Source organism: Cyprinodon tularosa, unplaced genomic scaffold (assembly GCF_016077235.1).
Source record: "Cyprinodon tularosa strain WSP-4 unplaced genomic scaffold, ASM1607723v1 ctg69, whole genome shotgun sequence".
NCBI lineage: Eukaryota > Metazoa > Chordata > Actinopteri > Cyprinodontiformes > Cyprinodontidae > Cyprinodon > Cyprinodon tularosa.
In genome coordinates this window covers 2,621,072-2,643,505 of record NW_024039440.1, presented here as the reverse complement: position 1 = coordinate 2,643,505, position 22,434 = coordinate 2,621,072, and the positions used below count along the sequence as shown (strand labels likewise).

General features: G+C 37.4%; 1 protein-coding gene across 2 annotated transcripts; it reads left to right on the top strand.

Annotated features, from left to right (window-relative positions):
- gucy2f (guanylate cyclase 2F, retinal) lies at positions 1–21,795 on the top strand. Of its 2 annotated transcripts, XM_038267919.1 has the most exons (20): positions 1–499; positions 578–1,377; positions 2,579–2,880; positions 4,570–4,924; positions 5,022–5,106; positions 5,213–5,309; positions 7,205–7,330; positions 7,644–7,724; positions 7,897–8,073; positions 8,225–8,381; positions 14,305–14,454; positions 15,173–15,321; positions 15,408–15,571; positions 15,649–15,841; positions 15,996–16,170; positions 17,137–17,235; positions 17,331–17,425; positions 17,515–17,600; positions 19,611–19,705; positions 20,080–21,795. In XM_038267919.1, the coding sequence occupies exons 2-19, from the start codon at positions 648–650 to the stop codon at positions 19,681–19,683; spliced, it is 3,294 nt and encodes a 1,097-aa protein (XP_038123847.1). In that variant the 5' UTR covers positions 1–499; positions 578–647; the 3' UTR covers positions 19,684–19,705; positions 20,080–21,795. The 2 variants fall into 2 exon arrangements, with proteins under 2 accessions (XP_038123847.1, XP_038123846.1); XM_038267918.1 differs by lacking the exon at positions 19,611–19,705.
- Positions 21,796–22,434: the final 639 nt, after the last annotated feature.

Sequence of the window (22,434 nt, the reverse complement as noted above, 5' to 3'; positions counted from 1 at the left end):
ACTTTGGGAGGATTTCACTGAATGGGCCTGACCGACACCAGCCTCCCCTGTAGATAAAACACTTTAAAACTCTTTCTTTTTTAAAGAAAAAATCTAAATAAGGATCAGGGGCTTGTTGATTATTTTCCCTAATACTTTTTTTGTAATTTCTTCCTTCTTTTCTTTATTTTTCACCGTGATTAAATAACATAAAAAGGAATCAAAAGTCAGATATTTTTTCGGACATGTTGTCTCTCCTGTTTGTGGAAACGCCCATGAGTCTTCAGAGACACTGAGTGAGGAACGTAAGTAGCTCTCCAGGGTGCTGAAGTTGTCTCCAAACGCCTAGACGCGCCTCCTGTCACTTCCAGCCCATAATCCTAGCAATGAGCGGGCTGGTTCTCCTTCTGAGCGTCACAAGAGTGGATAGGTAAGGACGGGATGATGGTAGACGCTCAGATCCGAGAAGGCACCTGTAAGATTGTCTCTTCGGATCCAGGATGGTAAAAAAAAATACATGGTAGGTTGTAGGTCACTGATGATAGTAGTTTGATTTAAAAAAAAAAGGGTATTTCTGATATCTGTGTTTTATTTGCAGGTGCCATGGGTTTGAATAGTCAGTTGAAGTGAATAAATTTATTCACTACCTTGGACACCCTGGAAGGAAAATGCAACATATTCCTCCAAATGGTTGGGACTCTAACCATCCATGCATGCCCATAATAAAAAGCAGAACGACTTTACCGACGCTGCCCCTTTGTAACTTCCTGTTATGGGTTCTGCTGGGGGTTCTTACCTTCCCCTGCTGTGTTCACTGTCTAATATTCAAAGTGGGGGTTTTGGGGCCTTGGAACTGCGACCCTGTTTACTTCAGGGCCCTTCCCACCGCAGCGGCCAGACTCGCTGTGAGCAGGATCAATGGAGACCCCGGTCTGGATCTGGGTCTAACGATGGACTTCATTATTCTGCAGGAGCCCTGTGAAACCTCCAAAGCCCTGACGGCTTACATTTACTATGACGGTGCAGCGGACGCGTTTGTGGGTCCCACCAACCCTGGATACTGCATCGCTGCTTCTCTGCTGGCAAAAAACTGGGATAAGGCGCTGTTCTCCTTCAGCTGCGTCACCTACGAGCTGGATCGCACCATTGGATACCCAACCTTTGCACGGACTGTCCCGTTTTCCGTGGACGTGCTGTTCACAGTGTTTAAGCATTTCAGATGGGCCGGCTCCGTGGTGATCTCCTCTAATGAAGACCTCTGGATAGACGCTGCTGGGAGGGTGGCTGATGGTCTGAGGAGGAAGGGGCTTCCTGTGGCTCTGGTCTCAGCTATGGGTCTGAATGATACTGAGGTGGAGCGCACGCTGAGAAAGATCCAAAGTGCAGGAGAAATAAGGGGTGAGTTTATCAGGATATATATCTTACTGTTTAGTTTTAGCTTAATGACAAAATCATTTCTTAAACCTTGTCACATAGTTGTAAAATGTATTGTTTATTTGAGATTTGATGTGATGAAAATTGAGTTGAAACACGGCAGCTAGATGTTTAGGGGTATGTCTCCATCACCTCATAAAGACTGAACCCCATTTTTCATAGCTAATTAGCTCAAGCTCAGTCAGTTTGACTACAGTGTTTCCATACATGAACATATCTCTTCAAGTCTTGCAACAAATTGGCCTTTTTTTTTTTAGATTTTCTTTAAACTAACCTATTCTATTCATCCACATTTACATCTTATGAGATCAGCTGCCATGTTCCTGCATCCACCAGTGTCCTGATGCTACCAACACCATATATATCTGTGGAAGTAATTTTAATGTGTATAACAGGTTGCACTCATGCCAGAAAGTTTAATCTTGGTAATTTGTTTACTTTGTCCCCTACATGGCTACACTCATCTGCACAATAGATGCTGTATCCAACTCTTTCTTGCAAGTTTTAAAAAAAGTCTGATTTTTAGAGTCAACAGCCAGCTGTCCGGGCGATCCTGCCTGAGCTGTGAACCTCTACAGCCCGCCCACAGAAACCATAGGTCCTTTTAGCTTCTTAGATTAAAATTCTCCACCTCCACAAAGCCTGTCAGATAAAGTCAACCTTTGAATTTAATATAAAAGACTGAAAGATGCTTCACGAGATGTCCAAAGCTTAGCATAAAGTTTTATCCGAGCCCTCTATTTATCTTCTTCACAGGTCAATGGGATGAAATCTAGCTTGTTTCGACTCTGCTCCTTGGTCTTCATGACATGTGATATTTGTTGACTAATGTTCTCAAATGACTATAAAAATACATAACATGTGAATGTTTGAGCTGTCTAATACATTTATAAGACACTGTGCAGGTCTATGTTTGTGATATAAAATCAAAAGAAAAATGTTTTTTCTGTTGCAAATATAGCACTGAAAATCAAAGTTCTGGTGCTGGATGACATTCCAAAAAAAAAAAAAAAACGAAGATAAATTTTTGGATTTCATCATTGACAATTTATCTGTTTTAATTGCATCAAATATAATTATGGCTAATAAAAAAGAGTTTAAAAAAGTGGTAGAATAGGATAATTAAAAAGTACAAACATTGTGTTATCACCATTATATTTTTCAGTTATCGTAATGTGTATGCACTCCATCCTGGTTGGTGGCAGCTACCAGGCCACTTTTCTCACAAAGGCACACAAGATGGGGATGACTTCAGGGAAGTACGTGTTTGTGCCCTACGATACTCTCCACTACAGCTTGTCCTACAGCAACGTTTCCCACTTCCCTCTCCAAAACGACAGTCTTCTGAGGGAGGCCTACGATGCTGTCCTCACCATCACTGTGGCCTCTGAGCAGCAGTCTTTCAATGAGGCGTTCAATGCAGCCAAGACAAGCCAGGAGATGTTTCTGCCAGTGCAGGCTGAGCAGGTAGGGAAAGTTTAAATGTCACATCATTAGATAGATTCATGGTTTTCTTTAGTTTTCCATTGTCCACTCTATTTGTTAAGCATTGATTAGATTATGCTACGCTACCCTTTATTTATAGTTTTTTTTATAAATAAAATAAAAAAATACTTTCCAATTGTTACAGCATGTAGATGTTTTACATTTTTATGCTCCCTGTTTTTCCTGGGATGCAAAGATTTATTTCTGATAGAAGTTTAGTTGAGAGCTTTAGTGAAGAAGCAGCATCAGACAGCAGACAGGCAAGGAAAAAAAAGCTGTAGAGAAATCAAAAACAGGAATAGGTTTAAAAGCTATATCTTACACATTGGACATCAATAATGAAGTCAATCAATCTAATACCTAAAAAAAAATCAAGGCTAGCAATAGTGTTGCACCGATACCGATCCAGCAACAAAATGGTGATATCGGTATCGGCAAGTACTGACAAATAGGGCACCGATACCATTTTGAAAGCCAAATGTTTATTCATCTATTGTCACCCATTCCAGGTAGGCAATAAAAAGTTCTACGGGGTTCACTTTGTGTTAGTCTTTTTCCTGCATCACAAAGGTAGGCAGCAGTTTGACAAAGCCATGATGGCAATGTTTTTTACATCCAAGTAATATGCAGTTTTTCATATATACACACAAACATCGATTTTAAACAGATGGTGTTGGTATGGTATAGGTATCGGCCAATACTGCACAGCCAGGTATTGGTAATCGGTATCGTGGGCCAAAAAATGGCGTTGGCACAACACTAGCTGGCAAGCTTGTGCAAGGAGGAAAAGTACAGCACAGCACAGTATAACAGCAGAGGTTATAGAGAGTAAACTATTGGTTGAACATAGCCTTCGTTGAAGGGTATCAAAAGAAAGCACAATGTTGAAAAAGCAACAAAAAAATTCCTATTCCCAGGTTTCTAAAATGTAAAGAACACAACAAACATAATAAGTAAAGTGCTCTGATAAGATAGCAACAAGATAGCTGGCAGAGGAGAAAATGTTATATATTTTAAAAAACTAACTCTGCACAATACCCTGAACATGCCATGCCAGTCATAAAACATGGTGGCGGCAGCATCGTGCTGTTTTTCTTCAGGTTAGGACAGGAAGGCTAGTCAAAGTTGTTGAGAAGATGGATGGTGATGTAGGCCATCTTTTGTTGGCCATCTTTTTGTAGGCCACCTTAGAGGGAAACCAGTTAGAAATTTTTTTTTAAAATAAAAAAATAGACTCTAGCAAGAGAATGACTCTAAACTTTCAACCAGAGCTACAACATAATGATTTAAATCAAATCACATACAATGGTCCAGTTAATGTCCAGATCTAAATCCTTAGAGTTTGTGGTGGTGTGTTGGTCTAAAATTTAAAAGCAAATGAATGACAAAGCGAGAAAGATTTTAAGGTGTGTGCATCTTTAGATGCACTGTAATTAAATCATGTGTTGTTTATATAGAAAGTGTAATTATGATGGTGCAGTTCTATTTATAATTCAAAACAATGATATAAAATGAAGTAGTATGACAGACGCTTTAAGGGGAGAGAAAAAAAAAATAGGATCTAAATGAATTTTTCTTTTTTTTTGGTTATTTAGTTTCCAGCCTGTCTGTTTACAACATGACCCATGCTTTCTATTGTACCCCCAGTAAAATGTGTACTCTGCTCTGCAGGTTAACCCTCTGTTTGGAACCATCTACAACAGCATCTACCTGCTGGCCAGGTCAATTCATAATGCCAGGAAAGCAGGCATGCGCCTTTCAGGATCAAATCTGGCCTACTTCACCAAGAACACAAGTTTTAATGGCTTCAATCAGAAGGTTCAGGTGGACTCAAGCGGGGAAGTTAAGACCAACTACGTCGTCTTGGACTCTGACAAAAGAAGCAGTCAGCTGTACCAGGCCTACTATGTGGACCTAAAGGCAGGGGTGCTTCGTTTTGCAGGGAGATCTATCCATTTTCCAGGAGGCTCCCCTCCAACAGCAGACTCCCGCTGTTGGTTTGATAAGAACGTCATTTGCACAGGAGGTGAGCGGGCCTTTTGAGTTGGCCTTTGGTATCCACACTTCATCACTTGTCCAACCAACTCTTCTAACCCTGTAAAGTGGCATGTTCTTGTTTTTAGGTGTGGAGGTGTCTTACATAATAATAGTGTTGGCTGTGATCCTTAGTTTGGCTGTTGGAGGACTCTTCATAACTCTTTACATCAGGTAAGATCCTCCAAGATGGTTGATTACTGATGCTTACTTCTAGAAAGAATTACTGTAGCTGGGTTGTCTAATTTTGTTTTTAACATTTTATGTTATTGCTTGGTAGGAGACGACTTCAACAAATACAGCTGATCAAAGGACCCAATCGGATCCTGTTAACTTTAGAAGATCTCACTTTTATCAATCCTCAGCTCAGCAAAAAGGCAAGCTGCAAACCAGTCATTACCACACCGCTTCATCTCTGCATTGTTTACCTAAAAAAAAAAATATTTAGAGCAAATGTGCAAAGTTTAACTAATTTGCTGGAAGTTTTATTCATTATATCAAAAAGGAAGACTTTTAATCAAAAGACTGATTTTTTTTTTAGAAAGGATAAAAGAAACACGACACAAAATTATGTCAGGGTTGCATTTCTGCAAATTGAACTGGTCAACAGTTTACCCTGAATCCACAAAGTCATGCACAGTCATGCATCACAGCTTTTGTAGGAATATGACTCTCTAAGAAACCCTGATATGTCCTTACTTCTCTATAAATTTATCCACAAGTGCCCATTTTTAGTGTACTACAAATGAATTATAAATTATGCTTTGTTCTCAGACAGATCAATTTCTTGGCTGTTTCAGTTAAGATAATTTCATATTAAATGCTGACACCCTCTCTTGTTTTCAGCTATATCATGAAAGTCCAAGAGTACTACAGGTTTATGTGTAAGAAAACACAGAAGAAGCTTGATGCCACTTGCAAAGCAAGTCTATTAGCAAACCAGAATTGCATCCATTTGAAATCTGAGAAATAACAGGCAAAATCCATTTAGCGTGGTTGAATAAGCAGATCATACACTAAGCATCACGACATGCAAAATACTGGGAGGAAGTTATAATAATGTGATTACTTACTAGAATATATTGGAAGTCAGGTACAAACATAAAATTCAAAAATGTCTTCCCACATTGTGGCAACGAGAAGGCATAGGTGCTATGACTGGATAGAGAGTATCTTCCATGCACGTGTCTATTAATTTGGACTCCCAAAAAACTAAAAAAGTAGAGACATATCGTCCAATAATCGAATTTTTTTTTGGAATAAAATAGTAACAACAATGTATTTTCATATCTCCAAACTATGGATCATTCTATTACACCTTTTGAGTGTAATATAATGATTTAATTTTAGAGGTAGGGTTGGTGGGGGTGTGGTGTTGGGACGCACTGGACTTGTCCATTTCTTCTATTCATTTTGGGATCAAGCTGGGGTCAATATAACATTAAATTGTATTATTATATTAGTTGTTATTTTAATAAAGTTAAACATTAGGAATGATGATAAATGTTAAGAAAAAAATTGATTAAAGTTTTACTTTCTAGTTTGTCTTTAATCAATTTTTGGACAGGTTTTTTTTCCGAATAACATCTGATGGCAAACCAAACATATTATGTTTGATAAAATAACAGCAAAAAAAAAAAAGAAATACAATTGAAAAAAACTAATTTTTGTTGTAACAGATGAAAGGATCCAGATGCCAAAGGCCTCCTGGCTGTGTTTTTTGCTTCCAAGTCATCCTATGGTTTTTGTTCATTTCATACAAAGGAAAGGGGTCCTCTTTGTTGATCTCCACCTAAATCTTCTCAACAGAGCAATTACACTTGCCGCCCGCAGTTGCAACTGCTCTGAAATCTGAAATCACTGCTGCATTTGGGACACATAAAATAAATCCACTCTTCCCTTCCAAAGTCTCCATGGTGATAGTCAGTAACAGACATAAATCCTTTTTTTAAATTGGGGGTCCAAACCACTTTTGATCCTACTATCAATTTTGTGCACACATTCAATTGGGATTAAATTGGGATCTAAGCAGATCAGGCCCTAAATATAAAGGCTTCCAAAAATTATATGTATGTTCCTAAAACTTCTCCTTCTTTTTAATTTGTCAGTTTTTTATTCTTTATGTTCCTAGCTTCAATAACTAAACCTTTTCACATTTTCTCCATCAAAACTGTTAAATGTGAAGAACATTCCACTCTAAAATTGTACAAGCTTAATGCACTTTGTAAAACTTTTTAAATGAATCACTCCTCTATTATGTTTGCTCTCGCAGAAAATTACTTTAGAGGACCTGAGTGAGTCCAGGAGTGCTCTGGATGAAAAGTCTGCAGACCCCTCCCACTCTGTAAACAGCATGCAAACCGCAACACACGAGAATTCAAATGTTGCTGTGTATGAGGTGGGTTACAGTGCTTTTGGACTATTCAATATCCAAAAAATTGTGATTTAAGACAGGTTTTAGTTTGTCAGTCAGCTGAATTGGTCAGAACTATTTCCTGAAGTTAGTGAAACAGCAATTATTTGTTAAGCATGCTGAAGATTTAATAGGAATCTTAGGATTACAAATATTGTTTTAACGTTATAAATTTAAAGGATACTTTCTTTTTAGCCAGTTTCCTTTTATTTGTATTTTTAACTTGAAACCATGATATGGCTTCTCTGAAAAAGAAAAAATAAATAAATAAAAACAAAAAATGTGCTCCATCTTGTAGGGTGACTGGGTTTGGCTGAAGAAATTTGAGGAAGGCCAATTCAAAGAGATGAAACAAAGCACAACCAAGATTTTCACAAAGGTGGGCTGATAATACACTTTGCTGATTAATCAGTTGAATATGGTGCTAATAACTGAACTTGTTTAGCTGTGAGAAATAATAATAAACAGAACATTGACCATAAAAGAAATGAGAGAAGAAACAATATATTCAATTTCAATTGAAACTTACACGTTTCATTTGTCTTCTGCAGATGAAGGACCTAAGAAATGAGAACGTAAATCCCGTCCTGGGCTTCTTTTTGGACGGCTACATGTTTGCTGTGGTGACAGAGCACTGCTCACGTGGCAGCCTGCAGGACCTGCTTAGGAACGAAGATGTTAAATTAGACTGGATGTTTAAGTCCTCGCTTTTACTTGATCTTATTAAGGTAAACAATTAAACTTTACTCTCCATTCTGCAAAAACCTATTTCTTATGCCATTTTGGGAGTTTTAGAGTCAATTGGTCAATATCTTTAAAACCTATTTTATGTGTTTTTTAGCTAACCACTAACAAACAATGTTCAACATGTGTTTTCAGGGAATGAAATATCTTCACCACAGAGATTTCCCCCACGGCCGACTTAAATCTAGAAACTGTGTGGTGGACGGTCGCTTTGTTCTCAAAATTACAGACTATGGCTTCAATGAGCTGCTAGAGTCTCAGAAAGCTCCCTTTGAAGAACCCCCACCAGAAGGTAACCCAACCTTTGTCTGCAAAAATACACAGTTAGATTGACCCAGTTAGATTACTAAGCCATACGATGTTAGTTTATTGAAGCTTTACTTCAGTGTAAATAAAAAGTAACCTCTAAAGAAATTGCTAAAGTAAAACCAGAATAGAGTAAAAGTGACCTGGTTACTTTTTTCTGTCCAATGCTGTTTAAAAAAGACATAAATTTGTTCATTTTTTAACAACTTTTTATAAAGCTGAATCAGCTTATAGTTCTTATTTTTCTACATATTTCTAAACACTAACCAGAAATTTAGGTATCTGCTAAAACACAAATAACTGACAACCAAAACTGATAAAATAAATAAAAAAATATTACAGTTCTGAACTTTACTATTATTATTTTTTTTCTTTTTATGTTTACCATTTATTTTTCAAAGTTGAAAAACTTCCAATCTTTGATAAATTAATAATTTTCTTTCACAATATACTGGATATTTCAGAATAGACCAGAAACTGTCCACCAACCCATACATCTCTGACTTGCTCTTAGTCTGTTGTTTACATCAGTATAGTACTTTCCACTATATTTGGGACTATATTTATTTAGATGTATGGACTGCTACAGAGTTTTAACACTGAAACATTTGCAAATGTTTATTTAACATATGACAGTAAGTTTTCTTTGGTCTATGCATAATATACCGTATTTTCACGACCATAAGGCGCACCGTACTAAAAGGCGCAGTCTCAGTTATGTGTCCCATTTCTGTATTTAACACACACATAAGGCGCACCGGACGATAGGGCTCATTTTTTATATACAGGTACATGTCCTCTACTACCTTTAAATAGCTCTACTGCGTATTTTAAAAATACAGCGGGCCCAAAACTGAGTATGACTGTGCTTTATTCATGTATTTATTACAAAGTATTAATCAAACCTGCGAGCTGGCCATGAGACAGACACATCGCAGATGACACAGCGCTGTGATTACTCCTAAATTAACTTAAAATCCTGAAACCTGCCGACGGAATATGTTCGCTTTTATTGTCGATATCCTGGTGCCTGCACTGTAAATTATTTAGATGAAAAACACCTGCCAGCAGCCGCGGTGAGGCTGCTGTTGAAGGGATTTCTGCTGTCGGTGTACCGCTGGTGTGTGGGGGTCTGAGCGCCTCCGACAGAAATAGATAATCTGGATGAACTGACTGCAATTAAGTTTTCAGGTGGCCTTTCTCACTTAAAAACATATTAAAACTACTTTATTCCCACTGATCACAGCAAATATAGCTGCAAGATTTAGATTATTTAGATGAAAAAACACCTGCCAGCCGCCGCGGTGAAGAGGAGGAGACCCGCCCAGAGGCTGCTGTTGAATTAAGTTTTCAGGTAGAAAAATAGAGCGGGAGCAAAACTGAGTATGATTGTGCTTTATTCATGTATTTATTACAAAGTATTAATCAAACCCATCAAAGTCATCATCCTCTGTTTCTGAATTAAACAGCTGCGCTAAATCAGACATGACAGTTTCCCCTTCTGCGCTGTCAGAGTCACTTTCCGTGCAGCGCGGCTCCTCAGAAATAATGCCGGCTTTTGCGAAAGCTTGAACAACAGAGCCAGCAGACACGTTAGTCCATCTACAATCCATCCGCTAACGGTGGCGTAACTTGCCCGGCGCTGCCTTCCACTTATCCTGAAACTGTGGTCTCCGTCTGTCACCCATCGCTCCCACGCCGCTCGCAGCCTTACTTTGAACGGCCGCTTCACACCGATGTCGAGCGGTTGAAATTCCTTTGTCAGACCCCCGGGATAACGGCGAGCACAGTATCCATTTGATTCACCTTTTTTTTTCACATCGGCTGTGAGATGGGCACGCAGCGATGGTGATGCGTGGAAAAAAGCACCTGGTCTCCTCACATACACCTTCCTTTCATCATCTCCTCATCCATCCAGCCCGTTTCATTTGCGTTAATATCATATGTCATCAGAGCGCTGTGTCTGTCTCGCTGTCAGCTCCCAGATCAGCTTCTCTGATTGGTTGATGGCGCGTCCAGCAGCAAAACTTCAATTTTTCCATCTCGAGCAGCAGCAGCGCGTTGGCGGTGCGTCAGATACTTAAACGCTCCCGACGTGCTGCACCTGCAGCTCAAAACGCGCTCGGGACCTTTTGCTGCACCTATACGCGCGTCAACCATTGACTTTGCATGTAAACTCGCTGCTTCTGCTGCACCTGCTGGGTCCGGTTCACACCGATGTCGAGCGGTTGAACAGCACAGCGTTAATTTGTTTCCCCATGTTTTTCACATCAGCTGTGAGATGGGCACGCATGGAGTTACATATTAACAGCGATGGTGATGAGTGGAAAAAAAACACCTGGTCTCCTTACATTCAGCCACTCTTTCATCATCTCCTCAATGAGGTGGTCTCAAAAGTCGCAGTTACAACACACATAAGGCGCACCGCACCATAGGGCGCACCGCACATTTTGAGGAAAAAAAAAGACGTTTAAGTGCGCCTTATAGTCGTGAAAATACAGTAAATTAGAACAGTCAGGGTTGTGAGAATGTGGATGCATAGGAAAGTAATGGAGTTTAATATATTGATTCCTCCATTCTGTTGTTTGTGAAATAAATCTATGATGTTTGAATATTGTTTTGAAGTTGCACACATTTAAAAAACACTGAACAGGAATGAAAATCTTTTGGCAAATGATTGAAATGTTAAAAGTTAAACACCAGAGATTATTTTTTCCACCTGTAAAAAACTTTTTTTGCTGAGTGACTAAAGTTTTCTATCACAACAGAACATAAAGGTCCTTTAGTTTACTGCATCACTGTTCCATATTTTATGCCCCTTTTCTAATGTTTTGCATGGACCTGATCACTGTGCTGTTCAATAGATAGTGCTTGCATACCTGTTTTTGTGTGTGCATTAAAAATTATATAGATTATATTGTAATGACCAAACTACACAAGTTTATGAGTGGAGGATGTTAATACAACCTGTTTGCATCTATATGATGTTGAAAATAATGTCTGAAAGTCGAGTGGGAACTCACATGCAATACTTTCTACTGTCATTGTGGCCAGAGAGAGGAGAGAAGAGGAGAGATTCTGTGTGCATATAAACATATTTAAACTTTTAGAAATAAAAAACTTTCATTACTTAGTGGGTATAAAGTCATCTGTGCAGGCCAGCATAGATTAATGCATAGGTACTGCAAGACAAGACAATCTTTATGTAATTAAATAAAAATGGAAAACATAATGACTAAACATGAGGAAGATTTTATGGTTTTATGATTTAAATTAGTTGATTTCATCTTTGCATATTTTGCCTAATGTACTTTGATATTCATGGGAATTTATAAGACATACTCTACATTATTATCATATTATCATTATTGCTTATATTTTCTAAATGATTGTTATCATCCTCCTACTCCGTGACTTAGAACATGACCAATCTCAAATTGCTAGTAGTACACATTATATGCTTATTTAAATAGGGCCGACCATACCTGTTAACATATCTTAACTTTTCACCTGCAATCTTTTTAGGTCATCCCCAATTATTACACATTAATTTTTTCCCCCCATACAATTAAATATTCATTATCTTTGAAGATAAGGCCTTCCGAATGTTGTTGTGGGAAAACCATTTACTGTGGAGAATATGTACACGGTTTCAAGTTAAAATTTATGTTACAGTTTGTCACAAAGCCTTCACCTTACTGTAAATGTACCTTGTTACTTTCCTATTCTTTTTCAGTATTTGCTTTACTGTTGCTAAGCAACTCTTTCAAATTCTAAATGTTGCATAGTTCAACCTTTAACTAGGATTCTGTGTTTGAGTGTCAAAACAGTGATCTCTTGCTGCTATGACTTCACACATGTTTAACTTTTATGTATATTAATTGAAATGCATTTTTTCTGTTGAACAACATGCTAAGGGTCTAATAGCCGTGCTAGCATAGTAAATTGATGATCCGGACGTAGTGTCTTTCAAGGCAGGGGACCTCGAAGCACTAAATTAATATTAATGCAGATATAATCTAGCTACATTATTCAGTCATTGCCCCATTCACATACTCATGCTGATAAGCTACATTGTGGCCACTGCTGCCCTGGAGCACACTGACAGAAGCAGGGGCAACTAATGACTGGAACTGGCTCTTGGTAGCTACATGAACCTGAAACGCCTGAAGTTTTTTCCTTTGATGCATTCTTTAAGCTAAATGATAAAAAAAATCTTCCTTACATACATTTCAGATACATAATCCTTGCCTCCCTGTAGTAGTTGAAAATCACCTCAAAACAAGAGGTCGATCCTGGGCCAACGACGAAAGAAAAAAAAATTAGGCTGACTGGATTATTTTTCTTTAGCCCTTGGTGGAGATAAATCCAACAGTTTAGACCTTAATCTTGCTTTAAATCTGACTTATCTATCAGAGGTGGTTTGGGAGAAGGGCACTCAGCTTTTCCAGGTTGTATGTTATATTCAAACTTTTAAAATTTTATTCAATTAATTTTATTTATGATGTGCCAATTTATCTCAAGTCATCTCCACACTCTTTGCAGAGACAATTCAATCAGATCTGTCAAGTTGTGTGGAGGTTTGACCCCATTGCAGAGATGGAAGCTGAGGTAGCTTCTTGCAGATTTAATAACGAGTGGTGGCAACAGAAGCATAAATTCAGAAATAACTGATCAAGGAACAGGATCCAGAACAAAGGGGAACACATTGGTTCAGGAGGGAATGAAGAGAATCCAGCAAACAATAATTACAGAGGAAGAGTAAATATATATGCCAAACATAACAATGAATGGAGTAATCAACTGATTGGGAGCAGGTACTAGAAGGTATCTATGGGAACGGAGACTGGCACAAGGGGACAACAGAGAATAACCAAGAAATACAATAGTGCTTGAATATAACTTTAAAATAGCTTAGATGACACTAAATTGAAATTAAACTAATGACTTATAAACAAAATGACACAAATCAATGTGTAACTAAAAATCTCAGAGTGAAAACATGAACAGAGCCAAAACGCCTAATCAGGAGATCATGACACAGATCATACAGTCAGACTGGTAAAAAGTTTATTTCCACGCTTCTCCTGGATAAGCATGCATGCAGCAGCAGAGGATGTTTTTTAATATTTTAAACAATTCATTTTACTTTTGTTTGAAGAACTTTAAGATACTATACTGCAAAGCGCACTATTAAAAATATGAATCAGAATTACTATTATTTTCTAGAAATCATAAAATAGATCATATTCTCCTCCTACTCCATCAACAACAAGCCCACTTATTGGATGTGCAGTTATTTATTTATTTTTTTTGCCCGTGCTGCTTTATCATTCTGTACTTGGATTCCTCTAACATCAGGCCCTCTATATTTATTCAAGAGAGACATTTAAACACTCTCCCTGTGGTTTCTTAGAAAGTTCCTCTTTTAGCGCTTCTATATATATTGTCTTACAATCAAGCCCAAGATGTTCCTGTTGCCACTGTTATCCATTTTAAACACATTTTCACAAATAAACATATGGAAGCCTCCTACTTTACTCTCTCAAAGTCACCAGTTTACACACTTTGCCCTTTTATCAAATCTCAAACTATAGCTTTTAGTCTTAAACATCTTCCTGATGTATTTTAAACATTCCTGCCCTTCACTTATTTCCCTAAAATGCTGCAGTTTATCTCCTCTAGCAGATGATAGTACCACTTCAACAAGCAGCTTTCACAAAGCGCTAAATGTGTAGTTTTGTGGTTAAGAGGAGTTCTCTTTGTTCTTGTTAAGGCATAGTGTTATATTAGGTTATTTCTTCCTCTTAATAGAACCATGTATACTATCTTAATATAACCATGTAAGGGACGATAATATAACCCATGACTGCTTCTTTATCTGTTTCCCTTTCCTCTCTTTCTCTCAGAGCAATTCTGGACCGCGCCTGAGTTTCTCAGGGACTTTTCAAATTACCGCAAAGGAACCTACAAAGGAGATGTTTACAGTTTTTCTATAATCCTTCAAGAGGTGGTAGTGAGAGGGCCACCATACTGCATGCTCGATTTACCCCCTGAAGGTTTGGATTCCCATGGAGGGAATTTCTAATTTCTCAATTACGGATTAAATTTTGCTGTAAAATAATTGTTATGTGCATCGTTACTTTGTTATTGCTTTATGCATCTGAACTAATTATGGATTCCTTTCACCCATTTAATTAGTTGCTTGGTAGATTAAATATTAATGAAGCTGGCCATTTAGCATTATTTCATTAGTTAAGTTGATGGTAATATCAGCCATTAAACAATCTCTGGCACACTGGTTTAAACATTAGAAGTCAATTTCTTCTTTATGCAGAGAAATTACCAGGTGATAATATAGAAATGTCCAAATTTTAGGGGGTGAATATTTAATTCACAGTATAAAGTTAATATAGCTCTTTTTCTATTATTATTCTATGCTTTACTTTTAGACTTAATCACTGTCTAGGAGCTTTTATTTAGTAATCTTTCACAGCAACTAAATTTTGAACAATTCAGCTTTAAGAATGAGGGGTTTTTGGTAGAACTTAACTTTTCCTTTTCCAGTTTAAGAAGCGATTAAAATAAGCTTAAAAAATGAAAACTTTTGCATTTTATTTTATCATATTGTATTTTTACTGTTTTCAGGTCTGTTTGATTAATTGGCCTTGAATTACAATTATTTTATTTCTTCCAATTTTAATTCTTTTATCCTGGTAAAATATTGCCCCTGTTCAAAATAAACTGAACATGTTCCATCTTCATCATTTTTCCCAGAAATCATCCGTAAAGTAAAAAAGCCTCCGCCAATGTGCCGTCCTACAGTCGCACCGGATCAGGCTCCACTTGAATGTATCCAGCTAATGAAGCAGTGCTGGAGTGAACAGCCTGACCGCAGACCAACTTTTGATGAGATATTTGACAGGGTAACTGTTCGACCACTTATCTTCATGTGTTCAGCCGTTACAATTAAAGAAACCTATCAGTTAATCCTCTTTCATATGCCTACCAGTTCAAGATCATAAACAAGGGCAAGAAGACCAATATCATTGACTCTATGCTGAGGATGCTGGAGCAATACAGCTCTAACCTGGAAGATCTGATCAGAGAGAGAACAGAAGAGCTGGAGGTGGAAAAGCAGAGAACAGAAAAGCTGCTTTCTGAGATGCTTCCACCGTGAGTTAATTCATTGACAAATATAATATTTCAGTTTGTAATTTTCTTTTAATTGTGTCTCTGTGTCCTCCTTCCAGTTCTGTTGCTGAGGCTCTCAAGACTGGCGCCACAGTGGAGCCAGAGTACTTCGATCAGGTGACAATCTACTTCAGCGACATTGTGGGTTTCACAACCATCTCCTCTCTCAGTGATCCGATTGAAGTGGTTGATCTTCTGAATGACCTCTACACGCTGTTTGATGCTGTACTCAGCAACCATGATGTCTACAAGGTCAGAGGAAAATTTAAATACTGCTGGAAGCACCTTAAGTAAAAAAAAATAAAAAATAAATCTAATGCTGTCAAGTTCTTTAACATGATTATTTTGAAGTTTGCATAACATATTTGGACCTTGAAAATGAAATAATATTTGTGGGTTTGATTAGGTGGAGACCATTGGGGATGCTTACATGGTAGCATCGGGCCTGCCGAAGAGGAACGGCAACAAGCATGCTGCAGAGATTGCCAACATGTCTCTGAACATCCTCAGCTCGGTGGGCTCCTTCCACATGCGACACATGCCAGATGTGCCCGTCAGAATACGAATAGGAATTCACTCAGGTGGGCAAGCAGGAAGCAACATTGATTACGTCCTGCATATGTATCTAAGAATCCATCTTTTAAGAAAATGCTGATTTTTTTGATAAGTGGTTGGGGATTAAAACACTACAACGTTTCTATTTTCCAGGTTTTTAGCTAGTTTCTATTCATTCCCTATGGCACTTAAAAGGAAAGGGAGAATGGCAATAAATTAATTGTTAGTACAGTATAGTTAATTTAAGATTATGCTAATTGAATACCAACCAGGATTGCATGGTGTCACAGTTTGTAGCCCTGTTGCCTTGCAGTAAGAAGGTTTTAATAACCTGCCCAGAGTCTTTCTGCATGGAGTTTGCATGTTCTCCTGGATGCCTGGTCTCCCTCTTGGTACTCCAGCTTCCTCCCACAGTCTAAAAACATGACTGTTAGGTTAATTGTCTTCTCTACCCCGCCTCACATCCAAAGAATGCCCGAGATAAGCTCCAGCCCCACCGCAACCCTGATGGATGGATGGATGGATTCATTGAAAAATCATTGAAAAATTAACATTTATCCAAGTATAAACCCATACAGACACTAACCTGGATAGTTAACTAGTTTACATAAACTAGCCAGGCTACATGGCCTAACTTACAGAACGCAGAAATAAAAGGTTGTAGCATAACTTTAAGCAAAAAGTTCATTTATGAAATGCCTACAATGTATCTGAATCAGACCGATACTGTTGAGAACATGCGCTAAATTTAATCTGGGAGGCATCCAGTAATATAAAAGCCTTGTCAGATTTGAAAACACTCAATGGCAACTGAATCAAATTGAACTGAACTAAATTAAATTGAATTTAACTAAAATAAACTGCTGCCACCAAGAGTAACAAAATCATTTAAACTTTAAGGTCTATTGTACATAAGTGCATTTCCTTCATCCCCTTTCGCCCTAATTTTTCTTATCAGCATAATATGTGGCCTGTTTGTGTTTTTGCCCAAGGGCCCTGTGTTGCTGGGGTTGTAGGACTAACCATGCCTCGGTATTGCCTTTTCGGAGACACCGTCAACACTGCCTCTCGTATGGAATCCACTGGGCTGCGTCAGTATCCCGTACACATTTATTCCATATTCAGATGCTCTTTGTGATCTGTTTTCCATTCGCCTCCAACTTTCAGTTTTCTCTTCCCATCTCAGCTTATAGAATCCATGTAAATTATAGCACTGTGAAGATCCTTCATTCTCTCAATGATGGGTATAAAATAGAAGTCAGAGGCAAAACAGAACTGAAGGTAATAAGGCTGAAATGTTTGAAGAAAAATTTTTTCTGTTTGTTTTACACTGGATGAGATCAGAGAAACTATTTGCTCCTTTCCTGCAGGGTAAAGGTATAGAGGAGACATACTGGCTTGTGGGGAAAACCAACTTTACAAAACCTTTGCCAAAACCACCAGAAATACGACCTGGGTAAGGGTTAAATTTTTTTAATTCTCGTTGCTGAACAAAAAATAAGTTGTGGCTAGTTAATAGGAGGAAGGAAAAATATATCTGGTTTTAAACATTTAAAAAAACAATATGGTGTATCTCCCAGGAATCAATGCTAGGTGGAACCTATTTTTTGCAACGATTACTTTTTTCTTTAGCAGCTTTACACATGGAGAGAAAATATTTGCCTTTTTTGCAAAAAAGTTGAAGCTGAGTAATATTATTTTATATTATTTTATATTTATTTAGTGTTGCCAAAGATTCTCAATAGAAATTAGGTCCAAACTTTAAGTGAGCAATACTGACACACAAATGTTCTATTATCTGAATGATTTCTATTATTTATCTGGGGGCATTTTTCTGCTTGAAGATGAATCTTAACACCAATGGTTTTGAATGAATAAATAAATTAGTGATTAACTTCATTTCAGATAAACTAGTTAAAAGAAAACACCAATTTCACATGAAAATATTATTATTATTGCTATATGTAATTGTCATATGCATGTTTAGTGCTTATATCTGAATAGGGGTATCGGGGAAGTCTTTTAGCTTTTAAAATGTTTTCTTTTAGGGTTACTCTATCACAAACAGACATTATTTCTTTATTTTCATTATTCTTAAGAAAATATGTTTGAAGGGTCATGTGTACTGTTTTTTTTTTTTTTTTTTTTTTTTTTTTTTTTTAGAAGGCATACAGACTGATCTACTAAATAAAAAAATAACGAGCGCTGCATTGCCTGAGCACACGCAGTTAGTCATTGTGTTATAGATAAACTACTGAGATTAAATGAATAAAGGATAACATATGTAAAAGCGATGCACTATTTAAATAAAGACTTTGCATGTGGCTGTGACCATAAAGCCTATGGGAGAGCAGTGGATTTGTTTCCTGTGTCAAATGGGCAGTAAAAATTTGCATATGATTGGTACAGTAGGTGAAGCAGATTTAGAAGAAGGAGAGTATATACAGTAGCTCTCACTCCTTTTTTTTCAAAAGAGAAAAATAGAGAAAATAAACAAATAATTGGTACTTATCTCCAAAGTTGACTTGGAGGTCCAGACTTTGGTCTTCTTTGAAATATTCTTATATGTTTGCATTTTCCTTTAAATGGCTTCTAGCTAACTGTAAGCAAGACTTAATGTTGCTTTTGAAATAGAGGTATTTTTCTTGCCATTTGTCTATAAAGGGCAGATTTTAGGAGTTTGCAACTAATGTAACTATCCCACACACAAAAAGCACCGACCAGATTAATATACTATTACATTTGCTTTATTTACCTTTTGTTGCAATTTGTTGTGTGGACATAATTTTAGCATAGTGCAATGTAGTGCTAGCTATTGAGCTGGAGCACTAACCCCACCATCTGAAGAGGAAAAGAAGACTGCTTTTAAAAGAAGAAACAAAAAAGCCTCTCCAATGCTGGATTCAAGCAATTAAAAGGCTAGAATAGGGCCACTAAAAGGGACTGATGACGGTGCTGAGGTTACAAAATGCAAATGACAACTACTGCATGTAAAGGCGCTAAAAGCCTAGCTACTTAGGAATGCAGATAAATTCAATTACCGTAGAAATCTTTTACGATGCCTAAGAATCAACAAAGAATTATTTCAAAATTTGCTGTGAATCAGAAGTTTGGGGGAAAAAATGTCAAGCAACTTTAAACTTACCACAAATTCCAGATGACTTGTGAATTGCAAGAAATGACTAGGAAGACACATCAGTTACAGACTCAGAATTTAACTAGCAATTCACACATTTTGCTAATCTCTGTAATCGCTTCTATGATAAAACTATTGGGGGATACATATATCTTTCAGAATTACGATTCTATTATATAACACTCCAGTTATAAATGTTGAGAAAAGGACATTAATGGTTTTAAGGTGAGAAATATAAAAAGTTACAAGGCTCTGTATTTTTATACCTACCTGCATGTCACTGGTTTACCATTGTTGTGTACAAACTGTTATTGTTAACTGTTGCTCCAGGGAAGACAATCATGGGCTCAGAGCTGAGGATATAGCTGCCTACAGGAGAAAGAAAGCTGAGAAAAAGGCTTGAGCCTCTATTTTATATACAGGAGGTATTTAGCTCTGCATGCTCCCTGATGTTGTGCTGTGGATGTTTTGCATTTATTGTCAGTTTGATGTGACCCAATCCATCCTCTGAGTATCTACACCAACAGCTTCCTCTCATTGATGTCTGAATCTCACTGACTGATAGGCTCATTAATCTCTTGATCTTATCACCTTCCTCCTCTTCTCCTTAAGTGGATTGGGGAAAGCCCCTCGTCTCACTGCATTCATCCTTATTTTTATGTTTGCTGATAGAGTTCCTCTTTATCTGCTTTGCTTTTATGCGTGTTGCATGCATTTTTTTTTGTTTCATCAATGTGCTTACTAGATTTATCTGAATTTCAAAACTGTGGCTTTAACCCAGTGTTTTCTCTCAAACCAGGGACAACTGGCAGGAGATGGTGACGAAGGAGATCAAGACTCATTTCCGCAAGGCCAATAGGCAGGTGGACAAAAAAATCTGAAACACTGAGAGAGAGAGGAGCAAAATAAATCAAGGAAGGACCAACAGATGAGTGCAGGAAGGAGGCATTCAGATAAGGCGTAAGAAGAAGAGCTACAAGAGGCAATCAGAGGACTGAGAGCAGCACCCAGCCTCTCGCTGTGGCTTAATGCAGACTTGTTTAAGAGGATTGTTCATCGACTGGCTAATCTTCCTGCAGCCAGCACAGCAGAACATGACGGTGCTAATGTAATGAGTGGTCACATCATCTGCCTGCCTACCTGCTGCCAACAAGTACTCGGTCCTTAATGAAGGATGAACTCGTTCATTCCTCTCTGCAATCACTGGCCACTACGTGGTCCAATACTCAGGGCAACCGGAGGTTCACCCATCCGCAGAGTGAACGCCCCAAACGCCTATTTCAAAGTAAAACATTACAATGAAAGCTGTTTTAGTCGAGCTGCAGTGCCCAGCCTGTTATGTACCTGTTAAATCAATATTATGTGTTATTAGCCATCCAAAGCTGGAGGGCAACAGCTGCTATGTTGTAAAACTACTTATTTGAAAACAGAAAAAAAAAATCCTTGCCACTTTTGTCTGTCAGCAAACCAAGATTGAGTCGACCCCGCATCAAAAAGGCTTTTACAGTAACAGCTCATTTCTTTAGTTTACAGTAAAGAAATGAGGCCAGTGTTTGGGAGGTACTTAAAGAAAAAGAAAAATGTTCCTAGTGTTTACTGTGAAAACCTGAGGTTCCTCTATATGACAAATGTTTTTAAAGCTCAGCAGGCATTTTAAGGCTCTGTGTCAGCACTTTAACTTTCCAGAAAGTTCATATTTTTCAGGTGAAATTAAATGTTTAAGTGTTATCTAATTCTAATGACATTATTTTGTAGTTATTGCTGTTATTGAACTCTTTGTAGATGTTGTTTGTTGGTCCTAAGGAGTGATTCCAGAAAAAAGTCCCCCCCATAATGTTGAAAAAAATGACTTTATTGTTTGTTGCACATTTTTAAAGCAAAGTGGTTATGCCAACTGGTGAGCTGCTCTTCCTCAGAATAATGGGTTGAACAAGAAGTTAATATCCATAGAAAACATTGGAAAACCCTGATTATATTATAGCTGAACTGAACTTTTTGTTTCAAGTCAAAATGTCTTCCCCAGCTGTGACTTTTTGTTGCATAACACACTCTGTTATCAATTTACATCTCTTTCGTCTGTCATATTCATATCGAAAACTGGTTTAACTGTCTTTAAAGTGTTTTGTCTAACTCAGATGTTTCTTAAGTTTCTTCCTTGGTGTTAAAAATGCATAAAAAAACCATTCATCTAAAATTTAATGTCTGGATAAAACATCAGTTCGATTTTGATCAATGTCTCGTTTCATATCAGTCTTGAAATTCACATACTATAACCAAGTATGTGACAAAACCCAAATAAAAGGAATAGTTAAGATAATCAATAAAAAAAAAGTAGTACTTTCCTAAATATATGTATTTTCCTAAGTCCTAAACCTGCAGGAGATCCCATTAATTGAATAAGTCTTCAGCAATAATTTCAGTTCAATCAACTTTTGAAACAGAAATGTTGTTTTTCTAACTTCCACTAAACCCATATGCTTAGCTGCATGTGCTTTGTTTAAAATGGTAAAAAAAATAGTAATAATAATGTATTATGTGGTATCATTTATATGGTGTATGTCTGATATATTAAAATGAAAGGTACAATCTAAATATGTAAATAATTACTATATAAATAAATTATTAATTTGTATAACTCTGTCCAGAGTTTCATGAATATATTTTAGCTATTTATTACCACAAGGAGGTGCTGTTGTATTTATAGTTACAACTTTGGTAAAGCTTTATTTTCTAGTGCCAACATCAGAACACAATTCTTTCTGAAGTATATTTACCGCATTTCCTTTATCATTGTTGTTTTTTTAAACACATTTTCTAAGTAGTAACTGGGCTACATGTTAGTTCTGGTGCTGCCATAACACATTTGTTTTTTTTGTTTTTGCTTGAGCTCCCTGTGAAGAGTTTGCCTGAACACCATGAGAGCCCTGCACTCCAGCTTTGTTTTTTTTTGTTTTTTTTTTTATATGCAGGATGTAAGTCTCCCTTCTGTGTGTGGGTTTTTTTTTTTAAGAGACCCATGTGAACATATTGTTTGAGATGAGGGGTCAAAGAGGTTCTCGGAATATATAGCAGATTAGCAGTGTAAGGGGATAGAGTAATCATTGTTAAATCTCTGCATTCCAGACCCTGAAGGAACGTTTGAACTCCAGTCGAC

Coding starts and splice junctions, on each gene's coding strand:
- gucy2f (XM_038267918.1), top strand. CDS start 648: ATGCAACATATTCCTCCAAATGGTTGGGACTCTAACCATCCATGCATG. Junction 1,378..2,578: donor AAGTGCAGGAGAAATAAGGG/GTGAGTTTATCA, acceptor TATATTTTTCAG/TTATCGTAATGTGTATGCAC. Junction 8,074..8,224: donor TTTTACTTGATCTTATTAAG/GTAAACAATTAA, acceptor ATGTGTTTTCAG/GGAATGAAATATCTTCACCA.